The sequence below is a fragment of the Octodon degus genome, unplaced genomic scaffold, assembly GCF_000260255.1.
Source record: "Octodon degus isolate 3935 unplaced genomic scaffold, OctDeg1.0 scaffold00122, whole genome shotgun sequence".
In the NCBI taxonomy this organism is placed as follows: Eukaryota; Metazoa; Chordata; class Mammalia; order Rodentia; family Octodontidae; genus Octodon; species Octodon degus.
The window spans coordinates 2887998-2906588 of NW_004524698.1; the positions used below are offsets into that span (position 1 = coordinate 2887998).

An 18591-nucleotide genomic window follows, 5' to 3' on the forward strand; every position below is an offset into this window, starting at 1 on the left:
TTTTTTTTTTGCCAGGGCATTAAGAAAGGCTCTCATGTTAAATTAAGTCAATTAATAAATGGAGACACATTAAGCAATCAATTTTGTCAGCCTATCTCTCTAACATTATGTATGGTTGGCTGTAATCACAAGATAAATGCAATGTGCTGATCTATGGTAATGTTCAATAATACATTCTCCGTCAGGCTCAATTCATCAGGGAGTTTCGGTAGGGGAGGCATTTGTTATTGGCTGTCTCTGCGCCTCAAGGATAACATTTCTGTCCTTTTGATTGGCTGCCTCACTGCTGCAAGATTCTAACCGTCTTATTTTGATGATGAATATGAAGGCACGCTAAGCCGGGCTGGAGCGGAGTGTCTCAGAGGCTGCACTCCTCCCAAGCCCAAGGACTTACAGCTTCCTTCACTGCCTTCCGAGCCAACACCCCCACCCCCAAAAGTTGTGATGCTTTTCTTTACTCAGTGCTTTGGGGCTGTGCTGGATCTCATTCACCTCCGCTTTCAACATTACAAGGCTAAGCGGGTTTTCTCTGCGGCTGGGCAACTTGTCTGTGTAGTCAACCCCACACACAACCTAAAGGTGAGTGGCTGTCTTTCTGCATCTTACGTTCATTCCACTCCGGTTCTAGTTCCTTCTCAGAGGTGTCAGTCACCCTTCAGTAGGCATACGGAGCTCCTGAAAACACTGGTTTGCTCTTGGGAGGCTAGAGTAGTAGCTGGGGGTGTTTGCCTTGGCTCATGCTCCCTCTCCAGGTGGCTTGGTGCTCCTGGTGACAGTGTGCTGCTTCCCTGACTGGCAGGAAACACAGAAGTGAGGGGCCAGTGTCTTCCCCGCTGTTAGCCTGAGTGGGCGGGGGATGGAAGCCAGGTGATGGGTGGGGGAGTGTCCTACCTCTCTCCCAAATATTTGTTTGCAAGTGCTCAGAAGACACGAGTTTAAAGTTACCCAGATTGCTGTCTGCCCATGTGTTGAGAAAGGCAGCTGAGTGCAAGAATTTTGGAAGTCCCTCTGGCTAAAGCAGAAGTAGCTGGGGGGCAGAGGCAAGGGGGTACTTTCTGCAAAAATAGCCTTGACTATGGGGCTGTGTGTGTGTGTATGTGAGTGTGATGTGTGTGGCACCGAGAGGAGTTTGGCTTATTCCTTCCTGCCAGCTAGATGTGCGCTTTCTACGGTGCACAAGAGGAGGAGGGCTGTGCTTCAATTGTATAATACTGAAAGCAGCCTGGAGCCTCTGCTGCCGGCAGCCCTGCAGGCGACTGGCGCGGAGTTGTCTGTGACTGCCTGGCTGCCGCGTCTGTGCTGGTGCCTTTAGGTCACTGCTCTTTAAGCCAAAATCCAGAAAATGAAGTCTAGAGGATGGCCACTGGCATGGCAGCCAAGACTGAGGTGTGAAGGCACCACCTGTGAGGCATGTGGGGAAGACAGTGCGCAAGGGCTGGTGGAGGACCTAGTTGCAAAACTCTGAGTCACTTGGCCATGGTTTAAAATAGAAGGAGATGCTGCAAGGAGTTGCACTCCTCAGTGTACTGGAGGTGGAGGACGGAGGGTGGCTGTGTCTGCAACAGGACAACCACCCATCTCTGCAAAGAGCTCGGACGGTTGGCCAGTGCAGTGTGTTGCTTGTCACTTTACCGACTCACCAGTCAGATTGTCCTCAGCAGGAGCCCTGCAAGTCAGTGATGATGGCTGGGTCCCCACCTCCCATTCCTTGAAGTCTCTAGGAAGTGCCTGGAGCTCCTGAGGTCATATGCCAAGGCTAGTGCCAAGTGCAGTATATGAACTGTACCATGTCCCTGGACCTTGCTCTTTCTAGGACCAGGCTTTCTGCAGGCCCTGCACTTGTGACTAATACCATCTCACTGAACCATTCACACTCACTCACCCTCTCTAACTGTCTGTGTCTCTCTCTGTCTGTCTGTCTTTGCTCTCATCCCACTATTTCTTTCTTCCTTTATGACTCAGTTTCCTCAGTGAGACTCCTCTACCAGTCATCTGTGACAAAGCAATGTACAGTACACATATTAAAATACAATACTGAATTCCATTTTATAGCCCTTTCAAGGCTGCAGGTGAACTCTCATTATTTTGTCACTTTACATTAGTTAGTTCCCTGTGGCAAGAAATTTTGTTTACTTCTGCTTTGCATTTCAATACTTTCAAAATTGTTTGTGAGACTTAGCATTTCTGAAGTTTGAGTTTGTGTAGTTCACTGACGGTAGCCAATGACGGGGAAGATGTAGGTGCAGAGGCCCAGGTGTAGGGCACAGGGAAAGGAGCTATGTGTATTTCTCAGCAATGTCTGCTTGGTACTAGTCCTGCTGCCCCGTCCAGGAGTCCTGCGTCAGTGCTGGACACCCTGTGCTAGCGCTGCTCAGCTGTCTGGGCTGTACCTTCCTGAGCTGTCCCTTCCTCTGCCTGCTTCCTCCACAGCCCTGCAAGACTGCCAGAAGACATTAGGTGGCTGTGCTTTGGGACACTCTCCTCTTTTCAGAAAAGTGTGTTTTGTGATACAATATTTAGGAATTTCAAAAGTTGTCACTTAAAGTCTTTAAGCAAATCAAAAATCTTATAAGCAAGATCATAAAAATGGGTGACACATGCTTTAAGAGGCTGTTTTCCACGGTTCACTGTTTCATATGCACTGTCATTTGGCTGTTCATTTCCCATAAAAACCACTTCAGGGTTTTGCTCACAGGAGCCTTGCTGCAGGTAAACAAAGCGTGCGAAGTGCTGCGAAGGCTACCAGAACCTGGGGCACAGTGCACAGGATGTAGGGCTGCTTCCAGGCTGCTGGACTGCTGCTCTGGGGCTCTCCACCAGCACCAGGCACTGTGCACTCTTCTAGGTCCAGGCAGCTGGAGGGAGAGTAAATTTACCCACGTGTGACACCCAAAGATGTGCAGCCTTTTGCAGGGTGTCTAAAGGAACAACCATCTAGAAGAATTACTGCCCATGCTTAGATTAAAAAGTACACAAAAGCTCAAAAACAGTTCTCTAAACCTGACTTCCATAAGTAGATTGTGGAAATGTACCTTCTGTGCAGTAAGCTGTGGTTTAGGGTTTTTCTAAGTTCTTTTCTTTTAAAGAAAAAACAGAAAGCTGTGGTGGCGTTCACCTAGAAGGGCTATCGATCTGCGGTGCTTCCCTGCGCTTTGTATGACAGGCTGGTACAGGAAATGGTGAGCAAGGACAGAGAGACTGCAACTTGGTTTTCAATTTTCTGAGTTGCATGTTGGTACAAAGAAGGCTGGGAAGGCTGTGCTTTCTTCGTGGAAGCATTTTTAGACTTTTCTACTTTATCCTGGCTCTTCCTGAGAATTCTAACAGCATTTAAAGACCTGAGGCAAGTGCTGAGTTATAATCAAAATTCACTTTCTGGAAAGAGAAATCCTACATTTACCATAGGTCACCTCCATTCCTAGTCTTATTATGGTGATTACTCAGTAACCTGGGATTCCTTCAAGCTTGATAGCCTGCCTTCTACACAGAAGGCAGCACCTCATGCATCCTGCAGATATCCTGGTTAGATACATTGCACACTAAGCCTGTCCTAATTAAAGAGGTCTTTTAAAGCAGCTGGCCTTGAGCATGAGAGACCTCAACTTTAAGTAAGGTGGTCCCAGTGGGTCTGTGGTGCCCCAGAAGGTGGAGCAAATAAGGCAGTGTTTCCCCGTATCTGTTTGCTTCTGCCTGTCAGCATCGCTCCTTGCACAGAACAGGGTTCCAAATGATGCCCCCACTTCTCTTTCCTGGCCCAAGCAGCCCGCTCTTTTGGCAGACTTCCCGCTGCTTCTTTATTCTCAGAGGCTATTGCAAAGCGGGAGCCAGCTTCAGACTCCCACACCCGAGGCTGTGGTGCCTGGTCCTGATTCAGCACTCCTTCCTCCCTTGCGTCCTTTGCCCCTTTCCAAATCTAGAAGCCCTTCTCTCCTGGCTGCTCTCCCAGAGGCCCCAGCTGCCCTGGTAGCCTTGCCTGCTACCTCATCCACAGACGTGCCCTTTACAGAGTGGGATGGTTGGTGGGACAGTGCAGCCAGGCTGCTCCAGGTCACAGTCTGCAGCACCCGCCCCAACCCACTGAGGTCAGTCTCCAGCACTTCTCAAGTGGATAGCAATGGCCAACCTGAGGGGGCTGGAAGTCTTCCTGCTCTTAACCACAGGCTCTGAGAAACAAGTTTCTGAAAAAAGACTAGCAAGGTGATTTCTGGCAAACTTCTGAATGGTTCTCTCTGATCCCAGTGCCAGCCCACCCCACTCTCCCCACGCTCTCCTCTGCATCCAAACCTGGCAGCACAAATCTCTCCACCTCCCTGAGGACGAAAGACTATTCCTGCCTCCAGCCAGCCAGGTGCCTGCAGATTTTGTCAGTTGTAATCCATTAACCTTGGGATTATCCTCAGAAACACACACACACACACACACACACACACACACACACACACACAGAATGGAAGGGACTATTGCACATTGTGGTTGAAGTGTCTGGCAGATACCGAATCTGAAAGGGGGCATTTCAGTGCTGTTCCTTGCAGCAGCTGTGTGCCTGTGTGAATGAATATGTGTGGAACGAGGTGGGGAGTGGGCAGCTACACGGAAGGGAGGTTCAGGATGTCTCAAAGGACAGAACGGAAGAGAGGCGAAGTGCACAGTAAAGACAAACATCATCTCTGCCATTTGTGGGGGAATTTTGGAAAGCCTGAGCCACTCTGGGACTTTGCTAACTGCTTGACACGGCACAGCAAGTGGCAAGTGAGCAAAGACCTAAGCCGAGCTTTTAGAGACTCAGAGGCAGCCTTTGGAGTGTTCAGCACAAATGCCAGCTTTAAAGCAGTCCAAGGCTTCTGACAGTGTTGGTTAATAGCTGGTGTGTGGGTTCCCCAGTTCCTCCACACACAGCCACATCCTCAGGTGCCACTCCCTTTCCTGGGAATGTTTCACCCTCATCTTCCTTTGCCCAGCCTGGAGCCTCCTCCCTGCTCATTAGCACCTGAGAAGGGATGGGGTGGGTGGGCGGAGGGAGGAGGGGAGGGCTCCAGGCTGATGGTCCGCACTCCGTGAGCTTCCCTCTGCAGCCTCTGCAGCCTCTTCCACACCCTTGGCCTCAAGGATATTGCATGACACTTGACTCTATTGGGCACAGAGCAGGCACACAGCTTTGCTGGTTAATGATGATTGCAAATGAGGCTCCTGGGCCGCATAACAGGAGGCTCCAGCCCGGAGCAATAATTTGGTTAGCTGTGTGCAAGTGATTGAGTTGCAGAAGAAGCCGAAGTGGGCAGCCATGCGGAGGGGAGCTCATTACCTCCAGGCTGCATTTATCCAGCACCCCAAGCACATTGTGTGGCATTCCTTTCACCACAATCCCCAGCCTGCAGGGACTGTTGGGGAGATTTGGACACTGACACTGAAAACTTCCTTCAAAACCCGCAGAGAGGTCAGAGTGACTTGGACAGCTTCCCTGGGATGAGGCAGGGTATTTTTCTAGCAATTGACAGTAAGGAGAAAAAGCAAGTGTCCGTGAAGGTGTTTGCCTTAATGTCACTTTGGCTTGCCCAGCTCTGCTTCCTAATGAGCACAATGACCTGTTTAGAGGTGGGGAGAGAGGAGACCTGCCCTCCAGTGTGTGTGGCTCAGGGAGTGACAGGGAGGATGTCCACGCTGCGAAGCTCAACCTTGCTTCACAAACTGAGAAGACTGAAGCCATAGAGGGGATGAGTTGTCTGTGGCTGCTGTAATGAATTCCTCAAGCTGGGCAGCTTAAAACCACATGAATACTTTGCCACACCGCTCTGGAGTCCAGAAGCCTGAAATCAAAGTACTGGCAGAACAACGCTCCATTCGAAACCTCTAGGGCAGATTCTCCCCTTGTCCCTTCCCAGGAGGCCAAAGCGGGCAGCCATGCACAGGGGAGCTCATTCTCTCTGGCTTGCCTTTATCCAGCACCCCAAGCACACTGTGCAGCATCCCCTCAGCCACAACCCCCAGCCTGCATGGACTGTTAGGGAGATTCAAAAACTGATTCTGAAAGCTTCCTTCAAAACCTGCAGAGAGCTCAGGGTAACTTGGATGGCTTCCCTGGGACCGGGCAGGTGACTACATGCATTCCTTAGCTTGTGGTTGCCGCGTTATCATCTCTTCTTTAGTGGTCACACTGCCTACTCATCCTCTGCATGCTTATCTTATGAGAACACATGTGATTGCATTTGGGACCCACTTGAGTAATCCAGGATAAATGTCTCCTACCACTAAGCTTAATTTACTCACACCGTTGGAAATATAGGATGAATAGACACAATATTTTCAGGTTCTAGGCATCACAACATAAACCCATCTTTAGGCACCACCCAGTACATGGCTTTTGCAAAGTCAGCCTGTTCACAGACAGAATTAAGATAAGCAGTTAAGTCTCTTGATGCAGACTATGTCTCTGAACTCTCCCCAAGAAGTCTTCAATGATGCCAAAGTAAATGTCCCTGGTCCAGGTACATACTTTGAAGCAGAGACTTGCTGGGGCCTTACTGGGGCTGCTGCCCCACAGTGGGCCGCCAATGTGACCTCAAAGACTACACCACAGACCCCTGCTTTCCCCTGACCAGACCACAATCCTGGCAGAGCAAAACATCAACGACCTTGTCCTCCCTTGTCCCTCTACTCGATCCATAAATTTTCTTCCTGTTCTTTCTCAAATTCTTAAAGCATACAATGTATGTATATCATATTTTAAAAGTCAAATGATAAAGGAGGTGCAGTGTGAAAGAATACTGTGGTGTGAAAGAATTTATTTTGCCCTTGCTGCCTACTTTATGAATTCATAAGACCAGTGTGTGAAGAAGCAATGCATGCTGGGAAAACTCATACACTCTAGGGGAGACAGGTCTCAGTTCAGTCCTGACTGTGCCACTTGCTGACACATGACCTTGAACCCATGACTTAGCCTCTCAGTAGCTCCATTTTCTCATCTATAAAGGTGAGAAAATAAAGCCCCTTCTCTTGTGGCTGCAGCATTGGGTGAGCTCCCATCAGGCAAATGTCTGCTGTGGAGGAGAATCCAAAGCAGCAGCAGTCGCTGCTAACACAGTCATTAGAAGCAAAGCTGCCTGTACATACAGCTTCCCCTCCTGGCTGCCTTCCTCAGCCTTCCCCCCTTCACTGGAAGCCTTGTGCTCCAAGTTACGTTCTGCTGTTTGTGAACTGCCTTTAGCTTTGAGGGGAATTTTGAATGGAATACTTTCTTGTCCTACACAGAAGTCAGACTTTCTTCAATGCTTACCTTCAAATAAAACAATTCCTATTGAGTTCTGAGTTCAGAAGTCCAGTAAGAGAGGGGCTGCGTCTTGAGAGGACAAATCTGGCAGTGGGATAAGAGCCAGGCGAGCTAGGTGCTGTCACTCGCAGAGCTAGGAGGCACGAAGACAGTTCCTTTCTCCATCCGTCCTGAAAACTTGCTCGTCATGACTTCCACGTGGCTTCTTTTCATTAAGAGCTTGTGCTGCAGACAAGCAGGTAGCTCTGTGAGGGGGCCTGGTTCCAGGATCTGCGTCTGCAGGCTCATCACCAAGGCAGGCAGATACGGAAGCAGGGCCAGTGGCTCCTTCCAGATCTTCAGATCCCCACACCTGAAGCCAGTGGCTTTTCTCTGAACTAGGCAGGGATGAGAGGAGGTGACAATCAGTGGAGACTGTAGCAGTGGAATCAGGACTGCGAGAGAAGCCCTGACCTGTCCTTGCTGTGGAAGAATTATAGAATGCCACTTTTGTTAGAGAACTAAAATGACTGCGCTAGCCCCTACCCAGGTGTTCCTCCACCCCCCACCACACATACTCATGTATGTACTCACACTCACACACTGTGCGGGCCATTCTGATGCCCTGGCTGGGGGTGGAGGGAGGAGCACAGAGCCCAGGCCATGCCTACTGGGTTCAGCTCAGTGGGAGGAAGGGTGGAGCTGAACAAGACCCTTTCCCCACCTTTCTGCCACTGTCCCCTCCAGTCTCAGGAGAGAGGTAAGGGATACAGCAGTGCTGGGAAAGAGAAACTAATATTGTAGTTGATTTTGAGTTTTAGAATCAAGGCAGATCTGAGTTTGAATCCAGTGATGCTTTCCCTGAGTACTATCTCTTTTTAATTTTTCATTGACACATACTGTGTATTTGTAGGGTATGGTGCAATAATTCAACAGCTGTGTACAATGGGCCATGATCAGGTCAGGCTGGTTAGCATTCCTACCTCCTTGGATGCCGATCATTTCTATGTGTTAGGAAACTCTGGACGTAAGCAGCAACTCTGACCTCATTTTCTCACCTGTAAAGTGGATATGTGGAGGTTAAATAAAGTGGGTATGTGGCACGCATCGTGCTCAGTACATGGCTTAGTCCATCCACAGTAGCTATAGCATCAATGCTACTGAGCTCCTCAGACACGCTATGTGATGCAGATCTGACCAAGTTGTTTGGCCAAACTTCTCCAATCAGACTTTAGGGATGAATGGGAAGGTGCTTGATGCCTTGGAGCCTATCTGTTGAGGCACCAAGATTTGCAAGATTCTTGCAAGCTAAGAACTCAAGATGGTATTCTGATTCAAGCTCTGAGTCTACCAAATGAGGCTCTGTGAGATAAAGTGTTTTGCCCAAGGTTCCAACCGATAGGCCAGGTCTGACACCCATGTTCTACTTTCAAGCCCCCGTTCTCTCTGTGCCACAACTGTAAGAGGGTGGGCACTCTGGGCAGTGCCCCTGCAGTACATCCTTACAACAGGTTGGGCCTCTTCCAGAGGGGCCCTGCCCTTGCTATGTTGGCAAGCTAGAAGCCAAGAGGACATTAAAGAAACAAATGTTTGTAGTAGCCATGGTGCTGGCACAGATATAGGGGACAAAGATGAACCTCCACAGGAAGTCACTGAGCCATGCAGCCCTAGCCCAAATGTCAAACAGCAGGATGGATCAAATTTTGCTACCAAAGGCTACATTTCATCTTGATCATGGACCCAGCAGGAAAGCCCCAGGAGAAAACAGATCAGAAACTAGCCTAACATGTTCAGCAGAGTGAAGGGGTCTTTCTAGATAATCTAGGATAGTGATCCAGCTGGAAATGTCACTTGAGCTTGCAAAATGCTGTACTTCTTAATAATTTCTTGATCCTTTAATATATTTTTAATCATGAATCCATGGTGAGGTGGGAACACAGCTGCCAGGCTACCTCCTGCACCTTGAGGCATGAGACTCCTGCAAGGAGAGGGGCCTGAGTGGGGAGGGGGGAATTCCTTGGCTCTGCAGGATGAAGCAGGAGGGTCCTCAGTGGGAGAGCATGCTTGGAGAGGGAAGATGGCTAACTTGGCACGGGGAAGGGCTCGTAGCGATAGAACTAAATGCAGGTCACTAATGCAGATTTTACAACAGGCTTTTGAGTGAGCAGAGCTACTTGCTAGCTTTGCTACCAGACTTCATGCCTCCTCAGATTTAACCCTCAGAACTTGGTCTAGATGTGCCGGAAGTCCAAGGCAAGTAGCCCGACAGAGCCTCAGTTCCTGTTCTGTGAATTAGGGATGTACAATAGCTTATCCTAAGTTCAGCCAGCAGCACTTCATGAAGTTCTCTTTCTCAGTTACGCACAGGGCGATAACAATCATGACAATAACAGTCAGAAACAGCTACCATTTACTGAAGGCACGCTAGGCCCAGGAACCATGTCTAATGCAGCATCCAGTTGTCACTGAGAAGTAGTTTATTATTATCCTCTCCACTCTGCAGAAGATCAAAATGCATGGGGTCCAAGACCTGGCTCAGTATCGCTTGTGGGAGAGCTTTTCCTTTTTCAAATGCAAACTTTGTGCTCTGAAGCACCTCCTGATCTGTCATACTTCAGATGGCAACAGCTTGCTTGGCCTTGGGACTAACATTGAATGGATGCTATTTCATTTAAGAAAATCGAGCCAGAGCCCCGTCTCTTTCACCCCAGCATGCATAAAATCTCTCAGAGATGCTCCGCTCTTGGTGGGTGACCCTGGGCTGTGTTCTCTAAGCCGCCTTTGCAACTGAACAGCAATTTTGTACCTTCCTTGGCTTTATGGGATCCCAATTAAACTACTGTGTCTGAGTCCTTATCTCAGGCCCTGTTGTGAGGGGATACAAATTAAAACTGCCTCTAGGCGTATGTTCATTTCCTACATTTACTGAGTGCTTACTAAGTGCTGATTTACCTGAATTGCTTAAAAAGTCTTAAGGATGGGTTGGAGTTAGCTTAGCAGCGTAAGGGCCACCCTGACAAGCACAAGGTGCTGAGTTTGACCTCTGGTATCACAAAAAACAAAAACTTAAGGGTTTAAAGCCCTGAGTTTATGCTCAATTTGCACATAAGGAAACTGAGGCACAGAAAGATTAAGTAATTTGTCCAAGAACCCATCCATGAGTGCAGAATTTAGTTTGTGTTTTTCACTTTTCCATTAAGTTATCTTTCTTGACCTCAGAGTGGGTTGTCTGCATGGTTTACAGAGAGGCCTGCCCTTCAGTTCAAACTGTATAAAATTAACAATTTGTATAAAATACTTTAGGAAAATTATTGCCACAACTTTATGTAAATGCTCAACTCAAAATTATCCTGTTAAAATGGAAGTTTGTACTCTGAAACCCTTTTTTTTTCCTTAAGGCATGAGTTGCCTGGCTTATCGGGTGGACGTGATGTCTGGCCCCCGTCTGGGACACCAAGGTGTCCCGGCAGCATCTGACTTGCTTCTTGACCACAGCAAGGCTAACAAAGAATCACGCCAGGAATGCAAATGCCCTCTCTGCACTAGGATGACATTTCATAGACTGCTTTCCCTCTGAAAAAATGAAAAAAGTGATTTTTTTAATATTAAAAAAAGCTCCCTAATAGAATGAGACTTTTTCCACCGAGCAACTGAGCCATCAAAGGACCACAGGGGTTTGAAATGCCCTTCTGTTGGCAGCCACACTCTACCGCTCCATTTGGTTTTTCCCTAAAATAAAAAAGGGGTGAATTTTTAAAATTAATTTTATGAGTACATTTTAGATACAGATAATATGGAATTTACACCTGAACATGATATGTCTTGATTCTGATTTTCTCCCTTAACCTCTCCTCCCTTCAAACTCCCTTCCCTTGCTTATTTACAAAATCTGTTTCCATTTTTCCCTTCTATATTCTTTTTCTTTTTCCCTTCCTTGCCTTTTCCCTCTCCCATCCCTAGTTTTCCTTCCTGTTTGAATATTTTCTTTGTTTCCCAAATCTGCTGTATATTTTAGTCTTTATTTCTCACACCAGAGAAACCGTGAGACGTTTGAATACGTGAGTCCTATCTATTTCACTTAAAGAATATGGTCTCAAAGTACATCCACTTACCTAGAAATGTCTCAACTTTGTCTATGGCAGAGTAGTACTCCATTATATGAGAAAAACCCCTACATCTTCCTCATCTATTCATTGACTGATGGGCATTTGGACTGTTTCTAAGGTTTAGCTGCAACAAACTGCGCTGCTATGAACATGAGTGCGCCCGCATCACTGTGGTATGATGCTTTCAGTTCTTCTGGGAAGATGCCAACAAGGGGAATAGCTGGCTCACACGGACCCTGTAGTTTTAGGTTTCTCTTCCCAGTGATTTCCACAGTGGTTGGACCAGTCTACACACCACCAACAGTGGAGAGGGGTTCCTTTTCCTCACAGCCTTGCCAGCATTTGTTATTGGTTGATTTCTTTTTGTTTTGTTGTTGTTGTTTATTTCTTGATAATAGTCATTCTTTCTGGAATGAGATGAAATCTCAGCATTGGTTTCTTTTGCCTTTTAAAAAATTTTTTGGCCGGGGAGATGGCTCAGTAGAATAAGCGCTTCCCTTAGCAAGTGCAAGGGCCTGAGTTCAATCCCCAGTTCTGCCAAAAAAAAAAAAAAAAAAAAAAAAAAAAAAAACTTTTTAAGGGCTGGAGAAGTAGCTCAGTAGAATAAGTGCTTGCCTGGCAAGCACAGGGTCCTTAGTTCAATCCCTGGTACCACAAAATAAATAAATAAATAAATAAAAAGATGAGATCACAGTTGTTGATTATTTGTGATACTTCCTGTATGATTGTGGTTTTGTTCATTTTCTTTGCTTACTCCTTTGTCTCTAAGAGTTCTACTATTCTATTTTCCAGAAAATTGAGTGTTTCTGTTTTAATATTTAGATCTTTGATCCATTCCAATTTTAGTTTAGTGCATGGTGAGAGATATGGATCTAGTTTTAATCTTCAGCATATGGAAAGCCAGTTTCCAGCACCATCTATTAAAGAGGCTATCTTTCTCTCAGTAAATGTGGTTGGCCCCTTTATTAAAGATACAGTGGCTGAGTGTTTCTGCATCTTCGAGTGTATTCCATTGATTCTCAGGTCTGGTTGTTTGCCTCTGCCATGCTGTCTCTGTCACATTAGCTCTGTAGTATAATTTCAAGTCAGAGTTTGTGATGCTCCCTGACTTGCCTTTGTTGCCCATAACTGCTTTTTCTATCCTAGGTCTCTTCTGATTTCAAAAGAATTCTAAGATTTTTTTCAAGAGGGGTGAAAATGTAATGACCATACCCTACCTAATCTAGCTTAGCTTCCATGTTAGTTTCTAGTAAATCCTCCTAAAGCCCTACGAGCAGTTTTTCTTTGTAAAACCAGTGGAGGAACAAAATGAGGGCAGCGGTGTGAGAGGACTGTCAGCATTATGCTGACCACAAGGATGAGGAAATCAGCCAGGAACCTGCAGGGGTGTCATTACAAGGAAGTGAGATGTTGGCAAAAGTCACTAAGGGCTGTGGAAGGTACACAGGGGACACTGCAATGGAACAGTGACAGGGACACCCAGGAAAGTGCCTTTAACCTGGGCTATGTCTCTCACTGCTGTTCTGTCCCCAATGATCACTGCTTGTCATGGTGCCCCTTAGGATGGTGGCACGGGGGCAGCAGGGCTGATGTTGGGAGGATCAGCAGTCCTCCCCCAGCCCTGCCCCGCTCACGTCTCCCTGTAGCCATGTGGGCTGATGAGCACATCGAGAAGTTTCCTCATGAAAGCTGAAGCAATTCCAATTCACCTGTTCATGTTCATGGTAATTAAATAAGCACCACTTGCACCCCTCTCTGTATGGTTACGGAAGCAAGGGCCAGAAACACACTTTCCCCAAGAATCTCAGAGCAATTAGAAGCAGAGAGGCTAGCTCCCAGCCCCCCTTCTGAAATCACTTGGCAGAACAGGTGCACTCCAGGGGTGAAGCCTCACTTGCCCTCCCAGATAGCCTCTCCCTGGGGTACCCCCCAAGTCACTCTGCCTTGACAGGGTGACACTTGCTTTATGCCCCTTTCCAAAATGACCATGACATACAAAGACAGGTATTTATAATTGAACTTCTTTATACACTTTTCAAAAGATGTTTGAGGCAATTTGTTCCAAATGGTAGAATGATAAGATGGATTAAATGGGAATTAAATGAAGAATATAAGTAGGTTAATTGTGCAAGCTTAGCTCATTTATCGTGGGTGACAGAAATTTAATAGAAAAGTAAAAGCCCACAGGTATATTTTGAATAACTGTCTTGGATTGGGAAGTTCATGGATGTTGAGCTCAGATGTGGCTTCAAATTTAGTTCTAATATGCATAACTATACAAACTTTGGAAGTTATTGACTCACCTGAGCTTCACTCTCCTTGCTACAGGAAGACATACAATTAATTTCAATGAAGGGGTTAATTAGATGAGTGTGCGTGAGCGCGTTGAGCCAGTGCCCAGGACACAGCAGGATGACAGCTCTCCCTGCCTTCGTCCCTCTCCTTCATTCCCTCCCTTCCTCCTCCCTTCTTCTGCTCTGTATTCCCTCCCTCCTTTCCTCCTCTCTTTTTTCCTTCTTCCCCTTTGTGTCCCCACTCTGTTTTACGTGAAATAGGGAGTCTCTAGGAAAAATCATTCAAGTGATTTGATTAGTGGGTCAGGGAGAACCTCTGGAGGGCTGGGATGCGGCTCAGCAGCAGAACACTTTTTTAAAAAGGATCTCTGGAGATGAGAATTTGAAATTATGGTGGGACAAGAACTCATACAGCAAGGGGGAAACACGTGTGTGAGTGACTCAGCTAAGTGTTGTAAAGTCACCAAACAAGCCTCTTAAGTTCTCTGAATCTTATAGAACTGATGGGACTAGTTTTCACAGATTTTCCCAGATCTCCTGAAGGCATCTACAAGTATATTTTCCCCCACAGAAAACTGGAAAGATTAGGGGCAGGCTCTTTCAGGATGGGCCAGGGGGACAGAAGTCCAGACGGGCACGAGGCTTCACACTGCACAGCCCAGGAGCCCTCACAACCAGCTGTTGCCCTGCCTGGACAGCATATTCACCACTAACCAGCCACAAAATAAAGACTACAGGTGCAATGTCCTTTACTCTCTGGGGTTGCATGGGTGTCCAGGCAAGGAAGATGTGATGTGCAAAGTGACCAGCAACAAGGATTCCAGGCAACTGGGGACATCTGAGGGTACCTGACAGCAGGCAGCAGGGCCACAGTCACAAGGTTGGTGAGTGGCTGGACTTTCTAAGACCCAGCCGCCTCCTCTCCTCAGCAGAGGCTCTCTAGACCGCGGGTTCCAGCGAGAACCAAATGTCCATGGGCACCTGGATCAAAGTTAAGCACAAATGCAGATTCTTCATTCCATGCATTTATTTGCATATCTGTGTCCCTTTCAGTTAGTGAGTTCCCCAAGGGCCCCCTCATCCCTAGACCTAGCATAAATGAAATGACCAGTGGATAGTGGGTGCTTAGTAAACATAGGTCTGATTAACAAATGAAAATTTGGGACTATAAGAACAAGGAAAGGAAGTAGAGAAAGAGAATTAATCAAGCTCAGAAAACAGGAGCCTGTCTCCAGGCATATGATCTAAGGTAGAACTATAATATCAGGAGGTCTTCAGGTACATGGCCAGAGCCAGAATTGGGATACTACTTTCCAAGCCCAGGTCCAAGGGATGAATGATATAAAAAAAAATAGAGAGTGCATAATGCTAAGTGCTGGACTTTAGAGCCACTCACAGCTTGGGGTCAGCTGTATGACTTTAGATTTAGTTTTTTTGATACCTCAATTTTTCCATCTGTAAAATGGGAAGAACAATAATTCCTAGCATTATTCTGAAGACCAAGTGAGTTAATATAATGAGCACTCAGAACAACACACAGAACAAATGCTATGTGCTTATCAGCTATTGTTATTGCTGTTGTTATTATTATCATTACCAAATGTTGTGAGGGCTCATTTGGTCCACAAGTTCTGACAGTAATGGGGCAAAAGGAGTAAGAAGAATCTAATGAGTTCGGGCCTGCGGATTCCTACGTGTTGGTAATCTGCAGCCTGTTCTCTATCTGCTGGTGAAATGCTTCAATTCACCTTTTGAGAGCCCGGGAGAGTCATGCTTAGGGTGGTACCAAAGGGTGCTGGCCAGTGGACCAAGGGCTTGGGGAATCATTTTCTTTGCTCTACCTTTCTGTTCCATTTTATGGGCTCTCGGATCTGAAGAAGAGAAAAAGACCCTTCCATTATTAAAGAGAGTTCTTTTTTATTTAATTTGAAGCACACACTTAGGAAGCAGGCACACTGCTCCAAGCACACACAAGCCTGCATTCAATCTTCAGAATGTCCCCGCACAGTAGAGCCATCATTGCCCCTACTTTATAGACAAAGAAGGTAAGGCACAGAGAGGGCGAGTCACATGTCCCAGGCTACGCTGTGGCAAGTGATGGAAGTGGGATGTGAAGTCAGGACCTGGACCAGCGCGTCTTCCCCACCTCCTGCCTCACCATCCTCCAGAGGGCCTAAGTTTGGGTCCATGCAGAGGGAGATAAGTGGGCTGCACCTGGCCCAGGGTGGTTGAGCTGGTCCCTAAATCCCCCACCTAGAGCAGACCTTCCTCACTTGCTGGGAATAAGGGCGATCCCACAGACCAGTGTAGCAAACCTACAACATCTGGCACAGGTTATATGCTTTGTTGTGGTTGTTAAGACAATAGGTGTTAATGTATGTGTTGTTTTTTCCTAAACTAAAACCTCAATATTCAGGTTTAAATGCAGTGTTGATGCTTTGCAATAATTACGGTGGCTTTGGGATTGTGGCTTGAGCACTTTTCGTTGTCATTGCCATAGACTATCCCAGATTCTACCTCTGATGCCTGGTGGCCCAGCAACAAACCACATAACCTGAGCCTCAGCCACTACTGAAAGCCACAAGCTGGCACCAAAACCGATGGCAATGAGCAGCAGAGGGAGCCAGGTCACATGGCTGCTTTCTTGGAGTGCAGGACCCATTCTTATGCTTGCAGTCACTGTCCCTTTGGGCTCCTGGCACTGTGCGCACGACATCAACTTCATGTTGGTCCAGGCAATTTCCTCCCTCATCTCCACACAAGTAGAGGATGCCCTGGGAGCCTGTGGATGGGGGGAACAGGCCTGCATGATCAATGGGCCTCACAGACAGACAGCTTTTACCTTCCCCAGTGTAGATAAACCTCAGTAACTCAGGTGATGACTACGGTATTGCAATGCACACGTCTAGTTACAAAAGTGAGGCTTTTCTTTCAGCTCTGCTGACAAAACCAGTTGTTGAGTCCAGGATAATTCTAGTAAGAAATTGGCAGTCAGGGATTAATTGTTTAGAGTGTAATGACTGTTACAACCCAAACTAATGAGAACAGAAGGCTGTTTCCAATTTGAATTTCAGGAGTGAAATTTGCCACACTGGTACAGAATGGATGTGTGTGTGTGTGTGTGTGTGTGTGTGTGTGTGTGTGTGTTTTGTGTGTGTGTGTGTTTTGTGTGTGTGTGTGTGTGTGTGTGCATGTGTGTGACCTCAGCATTAGTTGGACAAAAAAATAAAGAAAGCATTTTGCAAGACCAGCTTCTGAGAAGACAAGCCCAAAGCCTAGGAAAACTCTTGACGGATCGTGAAAGCCTGGCTGAGCTCTTCCAGGAGGCCCTGAATAGGATGGGGCCTGAGCAGGATGGGGCCAGCGAAGCAGGATGGGGGCAGCGAAGCCAAAGTGAGTCCCCAGCAGAGGAGCTGGCTCTGAGCAGGCACTCAGATTGCTCCACACTCAGACTGCCCTGCACTTATACTGCCCTGCACCTACCAGTGCTGACCTTCAGCAGGTCATCTTTGGGTCCTGAGTCTGTCCCCTCCTGCAAAAGTGGAGTAGACAGCAGCACTTACCCTGCCAGCCTCAAGGGATGGCAATCATGAAAAAATAGCTGGCAAAGTGCTCATTCAAGCAGTCTTGGTGCCACCAAGGGGCAGAGAGGATTATCTGGCTCCATCACCCAATTCCTAGTCCTCTTATTTCTTTGCTTAACCCTGCCTTGTCCTAAAAAGGATTCCACGCAACCTGCCGAATTTTCAGTAACATCAAGCAAAGCTAAGACCTTCATGTGAAATAACTCTCATGGCAGTGGTGACTCAGTATCAAAAGACCTAGGGTGGTTTGCTAGGGTCAGGTGGACAGAGCCTGAGGGTGCCCTGTCCTAAAGAGCCTGGGATTCTGGCCCTAGAGCTCTTCTCTACAGAGCAAAAAGTGTCATACATCATTCGGTACTCTGTACTGTGGTTGATGTAGGAGAGGTGGGGAAAGACAATGAAGTTGCTCATGTATTGGATTGTTTACTTATTGAGCTCCTACTATAGGAAATGGTGCTACAATAAAGAGATTTAAAAGATGCTCACTGCAATGGTCTTCTCAAGGGCTTGGCCTCAGATTCTTTACCAGCTTCCCAGTTCGTATCCAGTTTTCTCCCATCTCTGTCTCTGCTTTTAGCTGCCATTGGTACAGGGATGTGTGACAGTAGTCCACTAAATTCTTTCAACTAAGAAGACATGTTCTTCCAAATCCTAACAAGAAACAAGGACTTCTCAGCTAGCCTGCATACCTGCATGACCAGAGGAGGTGCTAGGGAGGGTGCAGATCTGATACTCTCAGGGTACAGGCAAAATCAGTGGAAAGTAACAAGGGTTCCCAGGGGTGGGGAGATACTGGGACCTTTGTGCACCCCCCAAAAAGAATGTAAAATAACCCTGCTGCTATAAAAATAGGATAGAGTTTCCTTAGAAATAATGAACATGGAATTATCGCATGACCCAGAGTTCCATTCTAGATGTATATCCCAAAGCATTGAAAATGGAAACTCAAACAGGCAATTACATGTAAGTGTTCACTACAGCTTCGCTCACATAGCCGAAAGGTGGAAACAATAGATGAATCAGTATGCAAAATGCCATACATATATGCGATGCAATATTATTCAACCATAAAAAGGAATGAAATTCTGACACCCCCTGCAATATGAATAAAACTTGAAAATCCTATGCTAAGTGAAACAAGATAGATGCAAAAAGATACATAGTGTGCATTTCCATTTATGTGAAATGGCTTGCATAGGCAGAACCACAGAGCTAGCAGGTAGATAAGGGGCTGCCAGGAACGAGAGGAAGAGGAAGTAGGAGCTGTAACTCAATGGTTATGGTTTCGAAAATATTCTAGAAATAAATAGCAGTGATGGTTACACAACATTGTGCATGTATTAATACACCACTGAGCAATGCAC

At 46.8% G+C, this 18591-nt stretch overlaps 1 protein-coding gene across 1 annotated transcript in view; it reads left to right on the plus strand.

The window, feature by feature from the left end:
- The first annotated feature begins 385 nt into the window (after window positions 1-385).
- Siah3 (siah E3 ubiquitin protein ligase family member 3) overlaps window positions 386-18591 on the plus strand; it is a 66559-nt gene continuing 48353 nt past the window's right edge. The window contains exon 1 of the mRNA XM_004640267.1: window positions 386-579. Within this exon, the coding sequence (XP_004640324.1) occupies window positions 445-579 (135 nt within the window). The 5' untranslated portion in view covers window positions 386-444. The remainder of the gene's footprint in view (window positions 580-18591) is intronic.